Source organism: Trachurus japonicus, chromosome 9, assembly GCF_045865225.1.
Source record: "Trachurus japonicus isolate A0001 chromosome 9, Traja_1.0".
NCBI classification, from domain to species: domain Eukaryota; kingdom Metazoa; phylum Chordata; class Actinopteri; order Carangiformes; family Carangidae; genus Trachurus; species Trachurus japonicus.
In genome coordinates this window covers 11769138-11785087 of record NC_140915.1, presented here as the reverse complement: position 1 = coordinate 11785087, position 15950 = coordinate 11769138, and the positions used below count along the sequence as shown (strand labels likewise).

The following is a 15950-nucleotide window of genomic DNA, read 5'->3' as shown; positions in this document are numbered from 1 at the left end:
CAGCACCACCACATTTGTCATTATTATTTTTTCTCCAGTCACAGGACGTCAAATATGTATAATATATATAATTAATATATAAATTAGGTACATTCCTTTCTTGAAATAAAAACAGGTTTAAAGGGATAGTTCAACATTTTTGGCAAACTGGCCCATTGTCTATACAGTCATAGCAGTAGGTTCGTTACCTTTAATTGTCGGTGCAAGCAATTTTTTAGAACGGCAGGGCAAAGCCGCGAGCTGCTCAGAGCTACGCTACAGGAGGCTAATGGGATTTCTTGGTTTCAAACTCATCAAATACACAATCCAACAACTCCAAAACGCTCTCGTGGACAAGTTGTGACCTGCACATTCACCACGCTATGAGATAATAACGGGACGTTACAACCCCTATGGTTGTTTTTGGAGGTCAAATTCTTTTCTTTTTTTTATCAGCTTAATCAAACATAAAAAAAACACTGGTGTTAAAATAAATTTGCATTAACAGGTTATTTATAGCTTAAACTTTAACAGCCCTCATAAAAACTGAACCATGTGTTTGAATATATTGATTAAATTGCTGATTCAGCTCAGTAAACATGGACAAACTAACACACACATATCAACTATTTGGGAAATGAGCAGCAGTTAGTGTGATCGTTGCCATGGAGACATGAAGCTGTGAAGAGCCGTGTGTTTTAGCCTGTGTGTGTTATATTTGGTACAAGTATGGTATCATTTTATGCTTTTCACACTCTAGTGTGACATGCTTTTAACTGTCTCATTACTGTGTCTCAATATTGTTCATTTCTATTGTGTTGTTTTTCTATCTTGTGTTCTATTATCATGTTTGTTTTCTATGTATTATAAGAGCTATACAAATAATATGTAGGCTATTATTATAATAATTATTATTATTAGCTATTGGCCACTGGACCAACATGCAGATCATCACTGGATCACTGATGTGCACCTGTCCATGTCAACACTGTCACACCTGAACTGGGAGGAGACGGCACCTCATGGTCTGAGAACCTCTAACGCACAATTACAAAACCGCATGTTGGAAAAGCAAATGCAAAAAGACTCTATTTACATTCGTAATGACTTCAGAATAAACGCTTAGAGCTGCTCTGCCTGTTTTCCTGCCTGATGATTTATTTCATTAGTTGGCTTTTCACCCTTTTGATCTTTATTTAGACCATTTGACCGCGGCCGCTCCGCTCCCGCTGAACTGGGAACGGGTTCAGCGGTTTGGCCTGTTGGACGGTGCCGGATGGTGCTGGTGGTGGGCTTTGGCACCGCGGCAAAGGGAGTGTATGACTGTTGGCTGCGGCTCCGGAGCAAAAGGGGGTAGGTGAGGGGATATTGGACAGAGCCCCTGATGTGTCTATCAGTGTGTATGTAAGCAAGAGTGTGTGTGCGTGTGTGTGTTTGTGTTGGCAAGAAGGAGCAGCTCTGATAATTGCCAGTCTATTATCAGGTCTCTCTCACTTAGTCCCTATGGCACAGTTGGCACCTGTGCAACCCCTGGGATTAGGCCAGAGGAACAGGGTGGTGCAGTTTGCAGACTGTATGTTTGTGTTTCTAAATGTGTATATGGATAGAAAGGCAACAAAAAAAAAGGCAGAAGATATTGAAGGGATAGTTCAACATTTTGGCAAATTGGCCCATTGCCATAATCCATATAGTCTTAGCAGTAGGTTCATTACCTTTAACATTCGGTGCAAGCTATTTTAAGAACGGCGGAGCACAGCCACGAGCTGCTCAGAGCTACGCTACGGAGGCTCATGGGATTTCTTGGTTTCCCTCATCAAACTCATCAAATACACAATCCAACAACTCCAAAACGCTCTGGTGGACAAGTTGTGACCTGCACATTCACCACACTATGAGATAATAACGGAACGATACGAGACAGAGTTGTTTTCAAGGTAAATGCAGAGACTGATGCCGAAAAACTGACGAGAACACGCATGAATTTACCTCGAAAACAACTCTGTCTTGTAATGTTCAGGTCACAACTTGTCCACCAGAGCGTTTTGGAGTTGTTGGATTGTGTATTTGATGAGTTTGATGAGGGAAAACAAGAAATCCCATGAGCCTCCGTAGTGTAGCTCTGAGCAGCTCGCGGCTCTGCTCTGTCGATCTAAAAAGAGCTTGGTAATAACCTACTGTACTCCTAAAACTATAGGGCAATGGGTCAATTTGCCAAAATGTTTAAATATCCCTTTAAAGACACACATGAGCACACAATGGTCTGACACTGACCTACAAATTCAGGAGTTCCAAAGATGTTTTTAAAATCATTGCCAAAATCGATCTTGTGGGCCAGGCCAAAGTCGATGATCTTGATGCGTGGGTGAGGCACAGAGCGGTTCAGCAGCATGATGTTCTCCGGCTGCAGAGACAGAGAAAGAAAGAAACAGACACTCAATTAATAAAGTGAAGGAGACAGAGGGGAGGAGGAGGAGGACAGACAGAGGCAGGAAGAGGAGGTGGTGTGATGATTTCTTTTAAGCTGTTATTATGTTATTAGTTTGCAACAACCTGTGTGTTAACTTGTGACCAGTTGTGATACTCAGAGACATTACAGCACAAATGCAGTTTACAACAACAGTGATGGAGGATGTAAACAGATGTTTTCCTTAAATGTAAAAACTACCAAAACAAACTTGTTTTATTATATAAAAGTTTACAATACAGTGTCTAGAAAAGCTTTGCTTCTTTAAAGCAGACTGAAAGCCACAGTGACTCGGTATTGGAAAGTGTCCTATACTAGCTGATTAGCAAGTGATAGAAACAGAAGGAAAAGAGGAGCTAACATTGGTTTCCACTGCTGGAGACAGACTTCAGCAAGTGGCGCTGAACTCTTAACATTTATCTCTGGACTGATAAGTACAGTATCAGACAGGTATCAGACAAGATATTTACTATTTACACACTAATTTACACACTGTGATAGTTTCCAAAGGGGCAGCTACTAGGTTCTAATGCGGGGTGGTCAAACCTTTGCTGCGGGCTACTTTTCTTTTTCTGTCATTTTGAAAATGTAAAAGATGAAAATGAAAAAAAAAAAATGGGAATGTGTGTCATCTTTAACTTTTGGAGATCATTTCATCTTCCACTTGCTTATAACCGTTCACACTAACAGACATTTTCGCCCTGGGGTGCCCAAAATTTTGCATGCCACTGTAAACAGCTGCAAATGCTAACAGCACTAGCAAAACTAACACACAGCCCCTTTAGCACATCATACTCTCTGCAATGTGTCATGCGTCAATATGAAAGAAGCATTGAACTGTTGCAGCTGGAATTGGATCTTATTTCATCTGCATCATCATTATTTCCTCAAACAATCAACAACTTCACATAATTGATGCTTGTTTAACATAATGACAAAAAAAACATCATATTTGTGAAGTTGGATTATACAATTAAGAAAGTGGCCTTAACATGCTGAGTGTTAATCAATGGAAAAGCATCCTAAATTTTGTCCATAAACCATGAATCTCGTAGCTACAGACTCTAAATATGTGCAGCAGAACAAAAAGCTCACACAGTCGAGTAGACAAACTGTACAGCTGCGTGAATAGCAAAACATAATTACTTCAAAACAAAGACAGATTTATAACCGAGTACAGTCGCTGAGTGAATGCGCTTAGTTACATTTCACCAATGTAGGACACAGACTGAGTGTAAACAAAAGAGCGAGCTGCCGACAGAGTCAGACACAAAACCAGGATCAGCCGTCAGGAAGGAGGCTCATCAGCCATGGAAATCCCATGCAAAACACGAGTTAAAAACCTCTTGAGGAAGTGGGAGAAAGGAAAAAGGATGGCAAAGATGCGCTGAGAAGCAAAGCCAAACAACAGAAGCCGGACATTCCTGAGGACACAAAAGCCTCTTTTTAGACCAAAAAAAAAAAAAGAGAAAACCATCTTCCATTCAGTTCGACTGTGAGGATCTGAGTCTGGGGAAGGAACAGGGAACAGATTGGCAGTGGGCAGCAGTGGCAACAGGAGGTGATGAGGAAAAAATACAATCAAAACTCCAGCTCGGCTCGTTGTGGTTTGTTCCCTCTCTGCTACATAAACACTGACATGCTTAAGTTGTTGATGCAGGAATGAAGGAGGATGTGGATTTACAGCTGTCTGTCCCAGCAAAGTGGGAATACGATATCAGGGCCAGTTTTACTGCAACTAAACACATGTTTCCCCACGGATCTCTCTGCAACATTATTGATTAAACAATGACACAGTGGAGGCATCAGGGTTGGGAGATATTTCATGATTTCAGCTGAATTAAAGGAGCGATACTGTATGTAAGACTGTGGCCAAGACTGTTGCTGCAGTCAGATTCAAAATACTACAGAAAGAGACTCCCATTGGATAATTACTGCATGGATGATTATGTTTCAGCTAGCAACAACTTATCTAACCCTAACTGATGCAGTCAATAGCTTTCTTAAACAACCATGTCATAATGCACATCCTGTGGTTGTGAAAAATATGTTAATCTGTTTTCCGAAGGGTCAAATTATTGGTTAGAACTGTCCAACGTATTTTTACAAACTGGAAGGAGAGTGGGGAACCATCATCTTCAAGGTAGAAACATAGTCCAATGTGACCACAGAGTCCAGACCTGAAGCCCATTGAGAATCTTTGAAAAATTAATACAACTATGGGCGGAAATAAATGTTGTGACATTGCAGAAGCTTATCGAAACGATAAATGCCACAGCAAATGCGTGCCGTAATCAAAGTTAAAGGCGGTCCAACGAAATATTAGAGTGTGTGTGTGAGTTTTTTTTTTGGATGGGCAGTGTATTAGCCACACACTAACCTCTGCCCTGCTCCAGCTTTGTGGCTCTGGTTTCCCAAGACTCACTCACACAGTCTCTGCGCCACCGGAGGCTCGACGATGTAATAACAGAACGAAATGAAGCAGATAAAGCTGCATAGACGCACTGGGAAAACAGATTATTGTGCAAAAAGCTTGGTGCGTGTCCAGGAGAAAATGAGCCACTCTGGCATCCGTCTTCAAATTCTTCTTCGCTTTCAGTTGTCTCCATCTTTAAAAGATCCTAGTTTTGTTTCTGCTTTTGTCAAGACGTTTCTGAGAGTCATAGTGAGTTATTTTGATGTTAGTAATGTCAGTCCACGATGCTTGTAGCTGCAGTTTCATTGGTAACTGGCAACTTGGATGCTGAAATGCTACTGACTTTGTGATTGGGAGAGAGCGGTGGGTGGCACAACAGGCCAAAACACATAATCACAACATAAATGCAATTTTTAAATGCAAATATTCTGGCTGTACTATTGTTGTCAGTTATATCAGTATCTCAAATTAACATGATTTCTTAGTCTCTGGTGACATATTGGGTGATTTTATGATTACTTGCCGTGCATTTCTTACATATAGCTCCTTTAAAATTTCCTTTTCTGCTACCTTCAGTTCAGATACAAACTACATATAAAATGACTGCAGATGATTCAGACATCATTAGTCCGCCCTGCCCAACGTATTAAACTCTGGAGCATGATAATAAGTACTCTGACTGGCAATATTACTGTCTGTGCTGGATTGATCGGAGTCTAAAGGAGAAAGTCATTTCCACCAAACTGCTGTCTTCTGGCACTTTAAAACTGTGCGAGTGCAGTTTAAAATGATCAGGAAGAAGATTTTATTTCTGACCTCCCTAATGTCTATTACTATTACTGCTGCTCAAAGCTGCCCAGGAACTGCCACAAGAAGAGCATATGGAGATAAAAACTGACTTCATGTTCTTTTGAAATGGAGTCACGATGAAAAAAACTGGATATTAATCAGATTTTAGGTGAAAAAAGCTGAAAATGTCACTGAATTTCCACCTTTGTAATACTCTGGCATTGCAGGAAGTCATTCCACTAAACTGATGAATTTAATCTGAGCCACTGTGAGACGGTAAATAACAGCAAAGTGGAGCCCACAGCGGTTGGTAAAAGCTCTGTTATTGATCAGAAGCAGCTGTCTGGGCACAGAGGTTATTATCATTATCATTATCATTATTACCATTATTGTAATTTCTGCAGAACCAGAGGTCGTGAGGTTTGATACGTATGAGTCGTACAGGCTGGAGGAGTCAGTCTGGATCGTTATATATATACACATACATGGCTGTACTGTAAGTGCACAGCTGATCGATGATATTGATTGGGATTTAAGTAAACAACTACATTTTGAAAACACACCAGATGCAGAGAGGTGATGGCGTAATAATGGGCTTGAACCTGTGTGTGTGGTTCACTTGTGTTGCTCTGCCGTGAGTGCACTCCACTGTGACCTTTATCTTTTTTATTTTTCTCTGTCTCTCCACTACCCACACTCCATATTTAAAAAAGGAGAAGTTATAAAAACAGATTAGTCATGGTAATTAAGCCTCGGACACGTCGGCTCAACCTAAAATCTTTTAATAGGAGCTGATGTAAAAGGAGAGGGACAAGAGAGGCCAGCTAAAGCTACAAAAAAATAATAATTTGATTAACTCACATTACTTAAGACATTTAGGAAAATGGACGTGAACCTCAAACGACTCTAAGAGCTGCAGGAAACATCTGACTGCGACCTGATAACATGATGCTGGAGGTTTTGTTTAATTGTAGTGTAATACAACCTTGAATGAGCCACTGTCCTCATCTCTCGTGTCCAAAGTGTTATTATGAAAACTCTCAGTCATGAGCAGAGTGGATATTTCCATTTCTTAAATTGGCTTTGGCTCTCTCGATCAAGAATCTAATCACTTGAAAAGTCTAATTTGCATTTGTTGAAGCGTCTGAAACAAGGTGAGGACGAATTCACTCTGGTCTCATCTGGTGTGCAGAATGCATTGCTGCGTCTCAACTCCATAGTAAATAATAATATATAAAGTTAATAATATGCAAGAAAGCAAAGAAACTGTGTGACCTTCACTGTCCATGTGCATTTTAATTTCAACAATCCTGTTTAGTTAATCATGATTGAATTCCTTTAGTTTCAGGGTTCCTGTATTATTAATACTGGCTCACTGTCACTTGATCACAACACAGCTGTTATCAGTGTTAATAGTAGCTGCTGGGTTTTTCCCACGATGACAAATATGTGCTGTAATGAAGCTCATTTGACTCCAGCATCACATCCAAGAACCAAGTGGATTTTAGATTCTTTATATTTTATTCAGAGTTTACTTCACCTCCTCAGAGGGTTGAGATTAACACACTGAAACCTTCAGACAGCCTGTTTTGTCCAAACATCAGTCCAAAACCCAAGGTGGTGAGTTCACTGTTGTTTAAAAAACAAACTAAAGCAGCAAATTCCCACACCTGAGAAACTAGAAGCAACAAATGGTTGATGTTTTTGCTTAGAAATATGAGCAAGTAGCCAATTTGTTTCTGTCAACACTATGATATCAATCTTCTTGAAGGGGAACTAGGCAAATCCGGTCGCTTTTCCGCTGTTTTACTAACTCTCCTCTCGGTCATGTGCATTTGTTTTCAATGAAGCGGGCGAGAAATCAATCCATGGAGCGGTGGATAACGTCATGTATCATAAACAATGTTACCATGTGTATGTTTGTTTAGTCTTATCTGTCATAAACAAGAGATTGCGGGTTACGGGCCGTGTTACGTTTTTGTGGCGGTGCCGCAGAGACGAGAGCTGGGACACAGGGTCAGAGGCTCTGATCTTACAAGGTTGGTTTTCAGCCAAGAGACGCTAGGTTCTCCCTGTAACAAGTTACAAGTCATCTATTTAACCATCACAATTACTCAGAAGCTGTTTAATTAAAGGGACATTGTGTAGGAATTACTCCCATCTAACGGTGAGTTAGTGTTCCTGTGGTTAGCTACGGTCACGCTGCCAGGGAACGTAAAAGATGGCGGCACAACATGGCAGCCAGGACTGAGCTTACCCGCTCTATGTACGGTATATATGAATGGAAGATTAAAAGCTTATCAGAACACTTCAATTTGTTGATGGGGGTGATTACTAATTAATGAAACACATACTTTTGAACAAAATAATCGATTTTTGTGTAAATAGACAACAAGAGAAGTTACACAGTGCGGCTTTAAGGTAAAAATGTAGCATTGTTCCTCTTTAAATTGCTAAAATCTTCTTGGTATTAATATGCAGTGTGGATTTAAGGACAGCGTTTACGTTATAGTGTGTTATAAAATGCACAATATCCCACATCCAGTGCAGTACCTTAAGGTCAAAGTGGGCGATTTGTTTGGCGTGCAGGTAGAAGACTCCGTCCAGGATCTGCTTGAGGAACTGAGTGGCCTCCTCCTCGCTCAGCGACTCCTTCTCTGCCAGGAAGTCGAAGAGCTCACCGCCGGCCACGCTGCAACAAAGAGGAGAGAGAGAGCGGGAGAGAGCGGGAGAGAGGGAGAATTAAAATGTGAGATCTCTCAGATCAGAGCCAGCTACAAATCCCTGCTTAAGAGAGCTGAGCTGATGTAATCTAATCATCCTGGTGCATTAGAGCTCGACCAATTTACACGTCCCTAGCACATTTTAACCAGTGCTGCGGTTCCCAATAAAATGCTTAATGTTTGAATACAAAACCACCAATCTATCCATCAATCTATGAGCTGATCACTTGTTGCATCGTGAAGTTTATTTACACATCCAACGGCACAAAGATTAGGACAAAATACAGATTCTGAACACAGACCAGCATTTTTATTTTATGATCATTTTTTGTTTGCAAAATGTCAACACATACTAGTGAACGATATAGAAAAGTATAAAAACTTCATATTTAAGATGGTGGAAACAAAAAAGCAATTATTTAATCATCAAAATGGCAACACAAATGGGCGAAAGCTGAAATTCAGCTCAGGCTTCTTGAGGTTTTGATGTCAGAGATGTCTTTGTGTGTCAAAATTAAATTATTCAGCTTTGTGTAAAATCCCCTATTGAAGTTCATAATCAGCATTAATTCTTGCTAATCATCATTACAAACACATGACCCCGCGTCTTTATCTCTCCAAACTTATAAAGAGTCTGTTCAGAGCTGCAGCTCATTAAAATAAAAATAAAAAGGGAAACCACAGCATGACTCAGCACATATTGAATAATTATTAAAAACTGGTAGTGATAGTGATGAGTGATGATGAAGCAGCGAGTGATGAGAGGATAAGAAGAGGAGAGGAGAAGAAACAGAAAGAGAGAGCGAGAGCAGAGGATTTATCACGGTCACAGCACGATAACGTGAGTGAAGCCTGCAGCGAGGGAAAGTGTGACAGAGAAAGTAGAAGAGAGGAAGAGCACAGATAACTGTAATTACAGCCCAGCTCATCCTCGTCTGAGCGTCCACACACAAACACACACACACACACACACACACACACACGTTTGTCTTGTAAAACATGTGCAGAATTAAAGTGACCAAGAAAAAATGCTTTCACTTCAGTCGCCACCTCTCTGTGTTAGGTTACGCCTTTTCAACGATTGCTTCGATTTTCATATAAAATCCACATCAGTTTCCTGTCTTCACTTCTGCTGCAGGCACGGAAACCTCACACAACACACACACTCACACACACACACTGCTCCGCCCTTCAGGGAGGAAACACCAGCTGCACAGCTGGGACCTCCGCCCCCTCCTCTCACTAAACACCCACTCTGTATCAGGGATGTTTATTTCATCATCTGCTCCGCTGGTTCACTGGGTGTAAAGTTGCGTTCGCAGCCAGAAAAAAAAAGAAGAAAAGACGGTTTCTGCCCCGACGTCTGTTTTCTTACGGTACAGGTCGGCCGGCGCTGTAGTAGGTCAAAGGTCAGTTTCTGTCACGGTTGTATTTACCCAGAGCTCAGTGGGAGGAAGAGGAGGAGGAGGAGGAGGAAGAGGAGGAGGAGGACAAAAGGCCACAACATGAAACCAAATATTTAACTTGTTGTTTTACCTGCCTGAGGCTGCAGAGACTAAAACGCAGCATCGTGTCATCCCACTAATTATAATTACAGACCCAGGAGCAGTGGTGGAGGATTTTAATTTATACAGTTACGTAACTGATTTTAAATTATTCGCTTGACAAAGACTGGGCATAAAAAATAATAGAAAAAAACAGACATTTAACTGCTCTCCTCTAAAAAAAAAACCCAGTAAAATCTCCTCCTACTGAATTACATTTTGTAAATTTGGTCGGCAGCCACACAGCATCAGCTCAGCATTAACACTGAGCAGTCCACTGCAATAGGATCACACACTAAAAACATGATCTCCTTAATTTTTTTTAACCCTGATTAGAAGTCGTGCTTTAATATTTTGAGGTGATTAATCGATGGCGGCGGTCAGAGCAGGGCTCAGTTTTTTGGCTAATTTTCAGAGCAGCGTCAGCAGATCTGAGGTCTCTCATGCTGCTCATTAATGCAGTGGGTGTGTCGCTGCAGAGACGCTCACACAAAATCTGACAGGAGCTGTCCGACACAAGAAAGACCCGACGCTGCTTCATCAGAAATCTCAAAACGCTGCTTTAGACGATCCAAAAATGTGCAAAAACCCACATCAGGTGAGATCAGGTAAAGGAGTTTTATACACATCAACACGGCTGCTGTACAAAACAAAACAATCCAACAACTACTGCGTGGTGTCTCTCTGCATTTCATATTTGATCTTTCACAGTTGGTTGGTTTGTATTTATTCTTCCATCTGTACCTGCCCACACGCAAACACACAACAATGACAAACATCCCATCAGGCGACTTTCCAAAGAACAAATCTAATCAGATGATCATCATCAGCGGCTCTGCAGGTTGAATTTAAGACTTTAGAGAGGAATTTAATACTGTATTCATGATTTTACAATATGAGCTGCAGAATAATGGGAAACAAAAACTGGAACAAAATATGCAAAATAGCCACAACAGATGAGTAACCGCTGAATAAACCCATAAAAGAATAATCTAGAGGCAAATTTGTAAATAAATGAAGTTGCATTTAGTCTAAACTCATTATTTGTCCATTATGAGTTGATGATCTTCCTATCTGATGGTGGAAAGTCATAACTTGTGTTATTGTCTACTGTGTCGATGATGCTCCAGTCTGATCTTTCTGTGGGACCTTGATAAACATAAACAGGTTTGGGGACCTTTGGGCTCCGTCATCCATGACAGACGAGTCGACGAGCCAAGAAAACAAACAGGTTCTCCTCCACAGACAATGGAGCCGGAGCCGTGATATTAGATTTCAGATCATTAAAGTGTTTCCTCTGAACCATCATCACCTGGGAGGAGGAGGAGGAGGATGTGTTTGTCTTATTTTGAATCTAAAAAACCTGACTTGTGTTAATATGTAGCTCCTCTACAACAACCAGCCGGTGGATGTGGATGTGTGAGGTGCTAGATGGAGCAGCAAAAACAACACCACACATCAGACGGGGTGGAGGATGACAGCTGGAGGAGGAGGAGAGATAACGTACAGGGCTGTAGGGTCGAGGCTGATGAGCGGAGACACGGTGCTGACAACATGTCTGAGACTCAACGCCCCCCCTACCCAACCCAACACCACCACCACCACCAACACCCTCCCTGGGAACTACACAGCACCACCGACCCGAGGCGACTCCACCCAGATTCCTCAGCCGTTACAACCTCTTATCGTTTATGTGGCAGAAAGACTGAGGCCAGATCTGACTGAGGAGACTGATTAAAAACACACAGAGAATAAATAACATGTCTGATTATTGGAATGAATGAATGATCGGAAATCGGGGTCGATCACGTAATTTTTAAATGATCAGAATCGGGTGAAAAACATCCGGATCACTGATGTATCAAAAATGTAACGTTACGTTGTGTAGTACATCCATGTTGTAATTAAACTTGGATGTGTTCTTTCTTTTCTTTTACTACATTGCCAAAGTATCGGATCAGGACTCTGTATGGGCAGATACTCAAAATCAAATGACTGCTGGGATTGGGGGCAAAAAAATGTGCTTGGGACATCCCTAATTTAAATGTATTATTGTGTCGTGCATGCACCGTATGCCCAGCCCGCATGCGCTTACAAGGCGCCAAGAAAACAAACCAGGACTAGAGCACGTCATCAACACGTTAAAGAAAAGAGGCAACAAACAAATGAAAATACAGTTAAAAACAGCCAGATCCTCAGGAGCAATCAAATCATCTTTGGAGTTCAAAACCTTTATCCGCTAAAGTAAAAGAAAAGAAGTCAGTACCAAGCCTCAGAGGAGTTCATCCAAGATTAATTAAACAAACTATCCTGTCTTCTTTTCCAGGCTTTGGAAATAAAACTAGCAGTCTTAAACACACTGAAATTAAACAACCAACCAACAAAATATTTCAGGGTTTCGTCTACAGATTTCATGGAATAACGACTCTCTCAGATCCTCATACTTAGCACAGAACAAGAGGAAAGAAAGAAGGATTGGAGGTTAGATTGTTTCTATTAAATGTTTATTCTTGTAACTGTTATTCCTGTAGTTTGAGCAGCTTAATCCCTGTTTCTGATTTGTATTTCTACTCCTTTCTACTCCTACTTCTTCACCGTCTTCTGGGTCTGTTTGTCTGTTCTGCTCACACAGACAAAGACAAATTCTTCTAATGAACCTAAATCACTGAACCTCTCTAATGGATTAACTGATACAAATTCAGCCGAGGTTTCAGGAGACAAGGAAAACATTTTACTTTTAAGCAGCTCCGTTGAACTGGATGCACTTTGATAAACCACATGTGCTATTCTTGATAAATGAATCTGGAAAATAATGGATCATTTATAGTTCATACAGGACGTCAGTGTCTCAAACTTCTCTGTTTATATCTGTGTATTATCAACACTAAAACTATTGCATAACATTGATGGTGTGCAATATCGCGAACCAATTCTGCTGTATGGACGGACCGATGCATTTGGCTGTTGTTGACAAACTGGACCAATTTTTGTGTCCTTGTAGCAGGAGACGGCCAAATACTCTGGACTCAGTTTCCAACAACACCAAACTGTGGGGGGAGAGGAAGGAGGAGGAGGAGGAGGAGGAGGAGGGAGGAAGAGGGTACACTATTATTTAGACTGGGCATTGTAAATATAAACTCCAGCATCATTGTGCTGCAGCTGAATAGATTATTTCTGTCCACAGACGTATTCAGATAACAGATTGCAGAGAGGACATTATATGGAAATGATTTTAACTGAGTGTAAAATGTTGCATTTGTCTCGTTGGAGTGAGAGGAAACATTTTTACACATTTTGGAGAAGAAAAATTAGGACAGCTGCAGCGCTACACGTGATTATCTCTTTTCTAAAACACTGTTAATTTTATGCTTGATGATGTTAATTGAGATTCATTTTTGGATTTATTAAAGCTTGTTCATTATTTTCTACCCATCTGATTTCATTTAATCATTTACTCAAACATCACGTCCACCTGTACGAGTCGAGTGCCCTGCTCTCTCCCCCAGTTCATGTACTGTATCGAGCTGGAGACGAGCCACCGACTTATTATTATTATTCAGACTCAAACTCAGACTGCAACACCGTCCTGGAGAGAGTTTGTTGTTTCTTCCTCTCTGTTCACTATCGTTTGTGATCATTTGTCAGGAATGTTGTCAGGCAGCGTTACCGTTGGCTGTGAGGAGGAGGAGGAGGAGGAGGAGGAGGAGGAGAAGGGGGGGTATAGATCTATTCAGTGAGGTGTACTCTGCTTCTTACGCCTGTTTGCTTTGACTAAGTGTGTCAGCTGGATACTTGTGGTGTAAATGTAAATGATGGTACAGTGTTTGGAGAAGCCTATAACCTGGTGAACTGGAATTTCAACTTTTAAAAAGAAAGGAGAAGAAAGACTGTCGGTTCAACTGTGTGTTTCTATAATGATACAAAGACTTTCACATGGGAAACGCTGAGCGACATTCTGCTGCCTTATGTCTGACTATACGGTGGCATCATGCAAAAGTTTGGCCACCCCAGGTCAAAATGTCTGTTAATGTGAACAGTTAAAGCAAGTGGAGGATGAAATGATCTGTAAAAGGCAGAAAGTTTCTGCAATATTCTAATCAATATCAGTGTATTATTTTAGTTTTCTACAATTTGAGAGTGAAAAGGAGGAAACAAAGAACAGGAAACCCAGGAGACTTGAGCTCTCAGATAAGATATTTACTATTTACACTCTGTTATAGTTTCCATAGGGGGGCTACTAGGTACTAACTACAGTATGCAGGGTGGCCAAACCTTTGCTGCGGACCATTTTATCATGTTATTATTATATTGCTTAAAATATAAAGGGAATGTGTCAACTGTAACTTTATGCCTTTTGGAGATCATTTCATCTTCCACTTGCTGAACTTTTGCGTGACACTGTATATGGGTCAGTATGCATCAAATTTGTTAAAATTTACATGTATTAATGTTGGGTTTATGAACCATTGAACCATTTATTTTTAAACAAAAGTAAGACTGATGAATACCCCTGAAAATGTCAAATGGTGTAACCACAAAATAATGACGAATATTAAATATGTTATCCACCTACAGTGAATTTAAGTGTACTTATAAAAAGTATACTTTCTTCTGAAAACATTGAATTGAAATTTATCTTTTGCTGTATTTCTATATTCGGCAGCACTGGACTGGACATATCCTAAAAACACTGCTTTTCTTCTAAATAATGTGACAAATTATGTCAAATTTGTCAAGAACCATAGTCTTACATTACAAAAGTAAATTACATTTATTCCACATTTAAGTCTAGATTTATTTTCCTGTAAATCAGATTTTTATGAAAAAGTATCAGTTAGACCCATTGACATTGGGTTGCATCATGTCATTGACTCATATACAGATCACTGTATTATCATTGATCCAAGTTTATAGGAGTTTCGTCTGAATCCTTAAGCTTTTAATGTTTTGCAAAGCTCTTAAATGTGCAATTCATGGATTGTCTTCTCTCATCTTTACGCTAACTCTGTTGTGAGAGGTGCACGTCTCATCCTGCAGTAAAAACAGTAAAAATCGTAAAGTGCTGAGTTGTGGTGAGCACAGAGATAAAAGAAAGAAGAAGAAAAAGAAGAAGGAGAGCAGGCCACTCACAGCTCCAGGATCAGGATGACCTCCGCCTTGTTCTCGAAGACTTCGTGCAGCGTGATGATGTTGGGGTGCTGGATCTCCTTCAGGATGCTCACCTCCCTCTCGATGTCCTCCCTCGTCACCCCGCGTCGACTCGACTTGCTGCGCCGCTTCTTGATGAACTTGGCGGCGAACTCCGCCCCGGTGCCCCGGTGCCGACATCTTCGGACCACAGCAAACTGACCGCTACCAGAGGAGAAGAAGGAGGAGAGGTTTGTCAAAATGTGTATCGACTGTGGTCCTGAAATGTTAAATATGACTTTTAAAAGAGGTTTTACTAAGTATCACTTTTACTTCAGATAAATGCGCAGATATTGATGATGAATCCTGGACAATAGACAATACAAACTGATAAAATGAACACCAGACAATAAGAACTGTAATCAATCAGTTGCTGGGATACTGAAGACTACGGTTTTTAATTCCCACAGGATTCACCACATCACAGAAAACCTGACTTTTGGCCTCGTCAGCATCAGTGTGAATGTGGTAAACACACACACGCGCACACACACACACACACACACACACACGTCTGAGCCAGAGGAGTGGGCGGGATTATACGGCTTTAAAACTGTTGATCAGAAACAGCTTTAATGAAATAACAGGCTGATGATGAGTCACGACGACGCTGCAGCTGAAAAACATCAGGTCGAGTCGACCATAGGAAAAAAAATAAAAAATCTCCTTTAACATTTATTAATGTGATAATCCACCTGGGTTATGTTTCAATCTGGATCTGCAGCGGAGTGTGTATGTGCCAAGAATCGATTAAAATCATTTCCACCTTGAGCCGCCCGCTCATCATCAGTGTGACTCACCGTCACCAACACACTGATAAGAGCAACGACATCCAGACAGCCGACGAG

At 40.8% G+C, this 15950-nt stretch overlaps 1 protein-coding gene across 2 annotated transcripts in view; it reads right to left on the bottom strand.

Annotated features, from left to right (window-relative positions):
- dapk1 (death-associated protein kinase 1) overlaps positions 1-15950 on the bottom strand; it is a 96501-nt gene that overhangs the window by 48888 nt on the left and 31663 nt on the right. For both annotated transcript variants that reach the window (XM_085785927.1, XM_085785928.1), the window contains exons 2-4: positions 15046-15267; positions 8202-8340; positions 2251-2380 (exon numbers count right to left, since the gene is read on the bottom strand). In XM_085785927.1, the coding sequence (XP_085642053.1) occupies positions 2251-2380; positions 8202-8340; positions 15046-15267 (491 nt within the window). The remainder of the gene's footprint in view (positions 1-2250; positions 2381-8201; positions 8341-15045; positions 15268-15950) is intronic.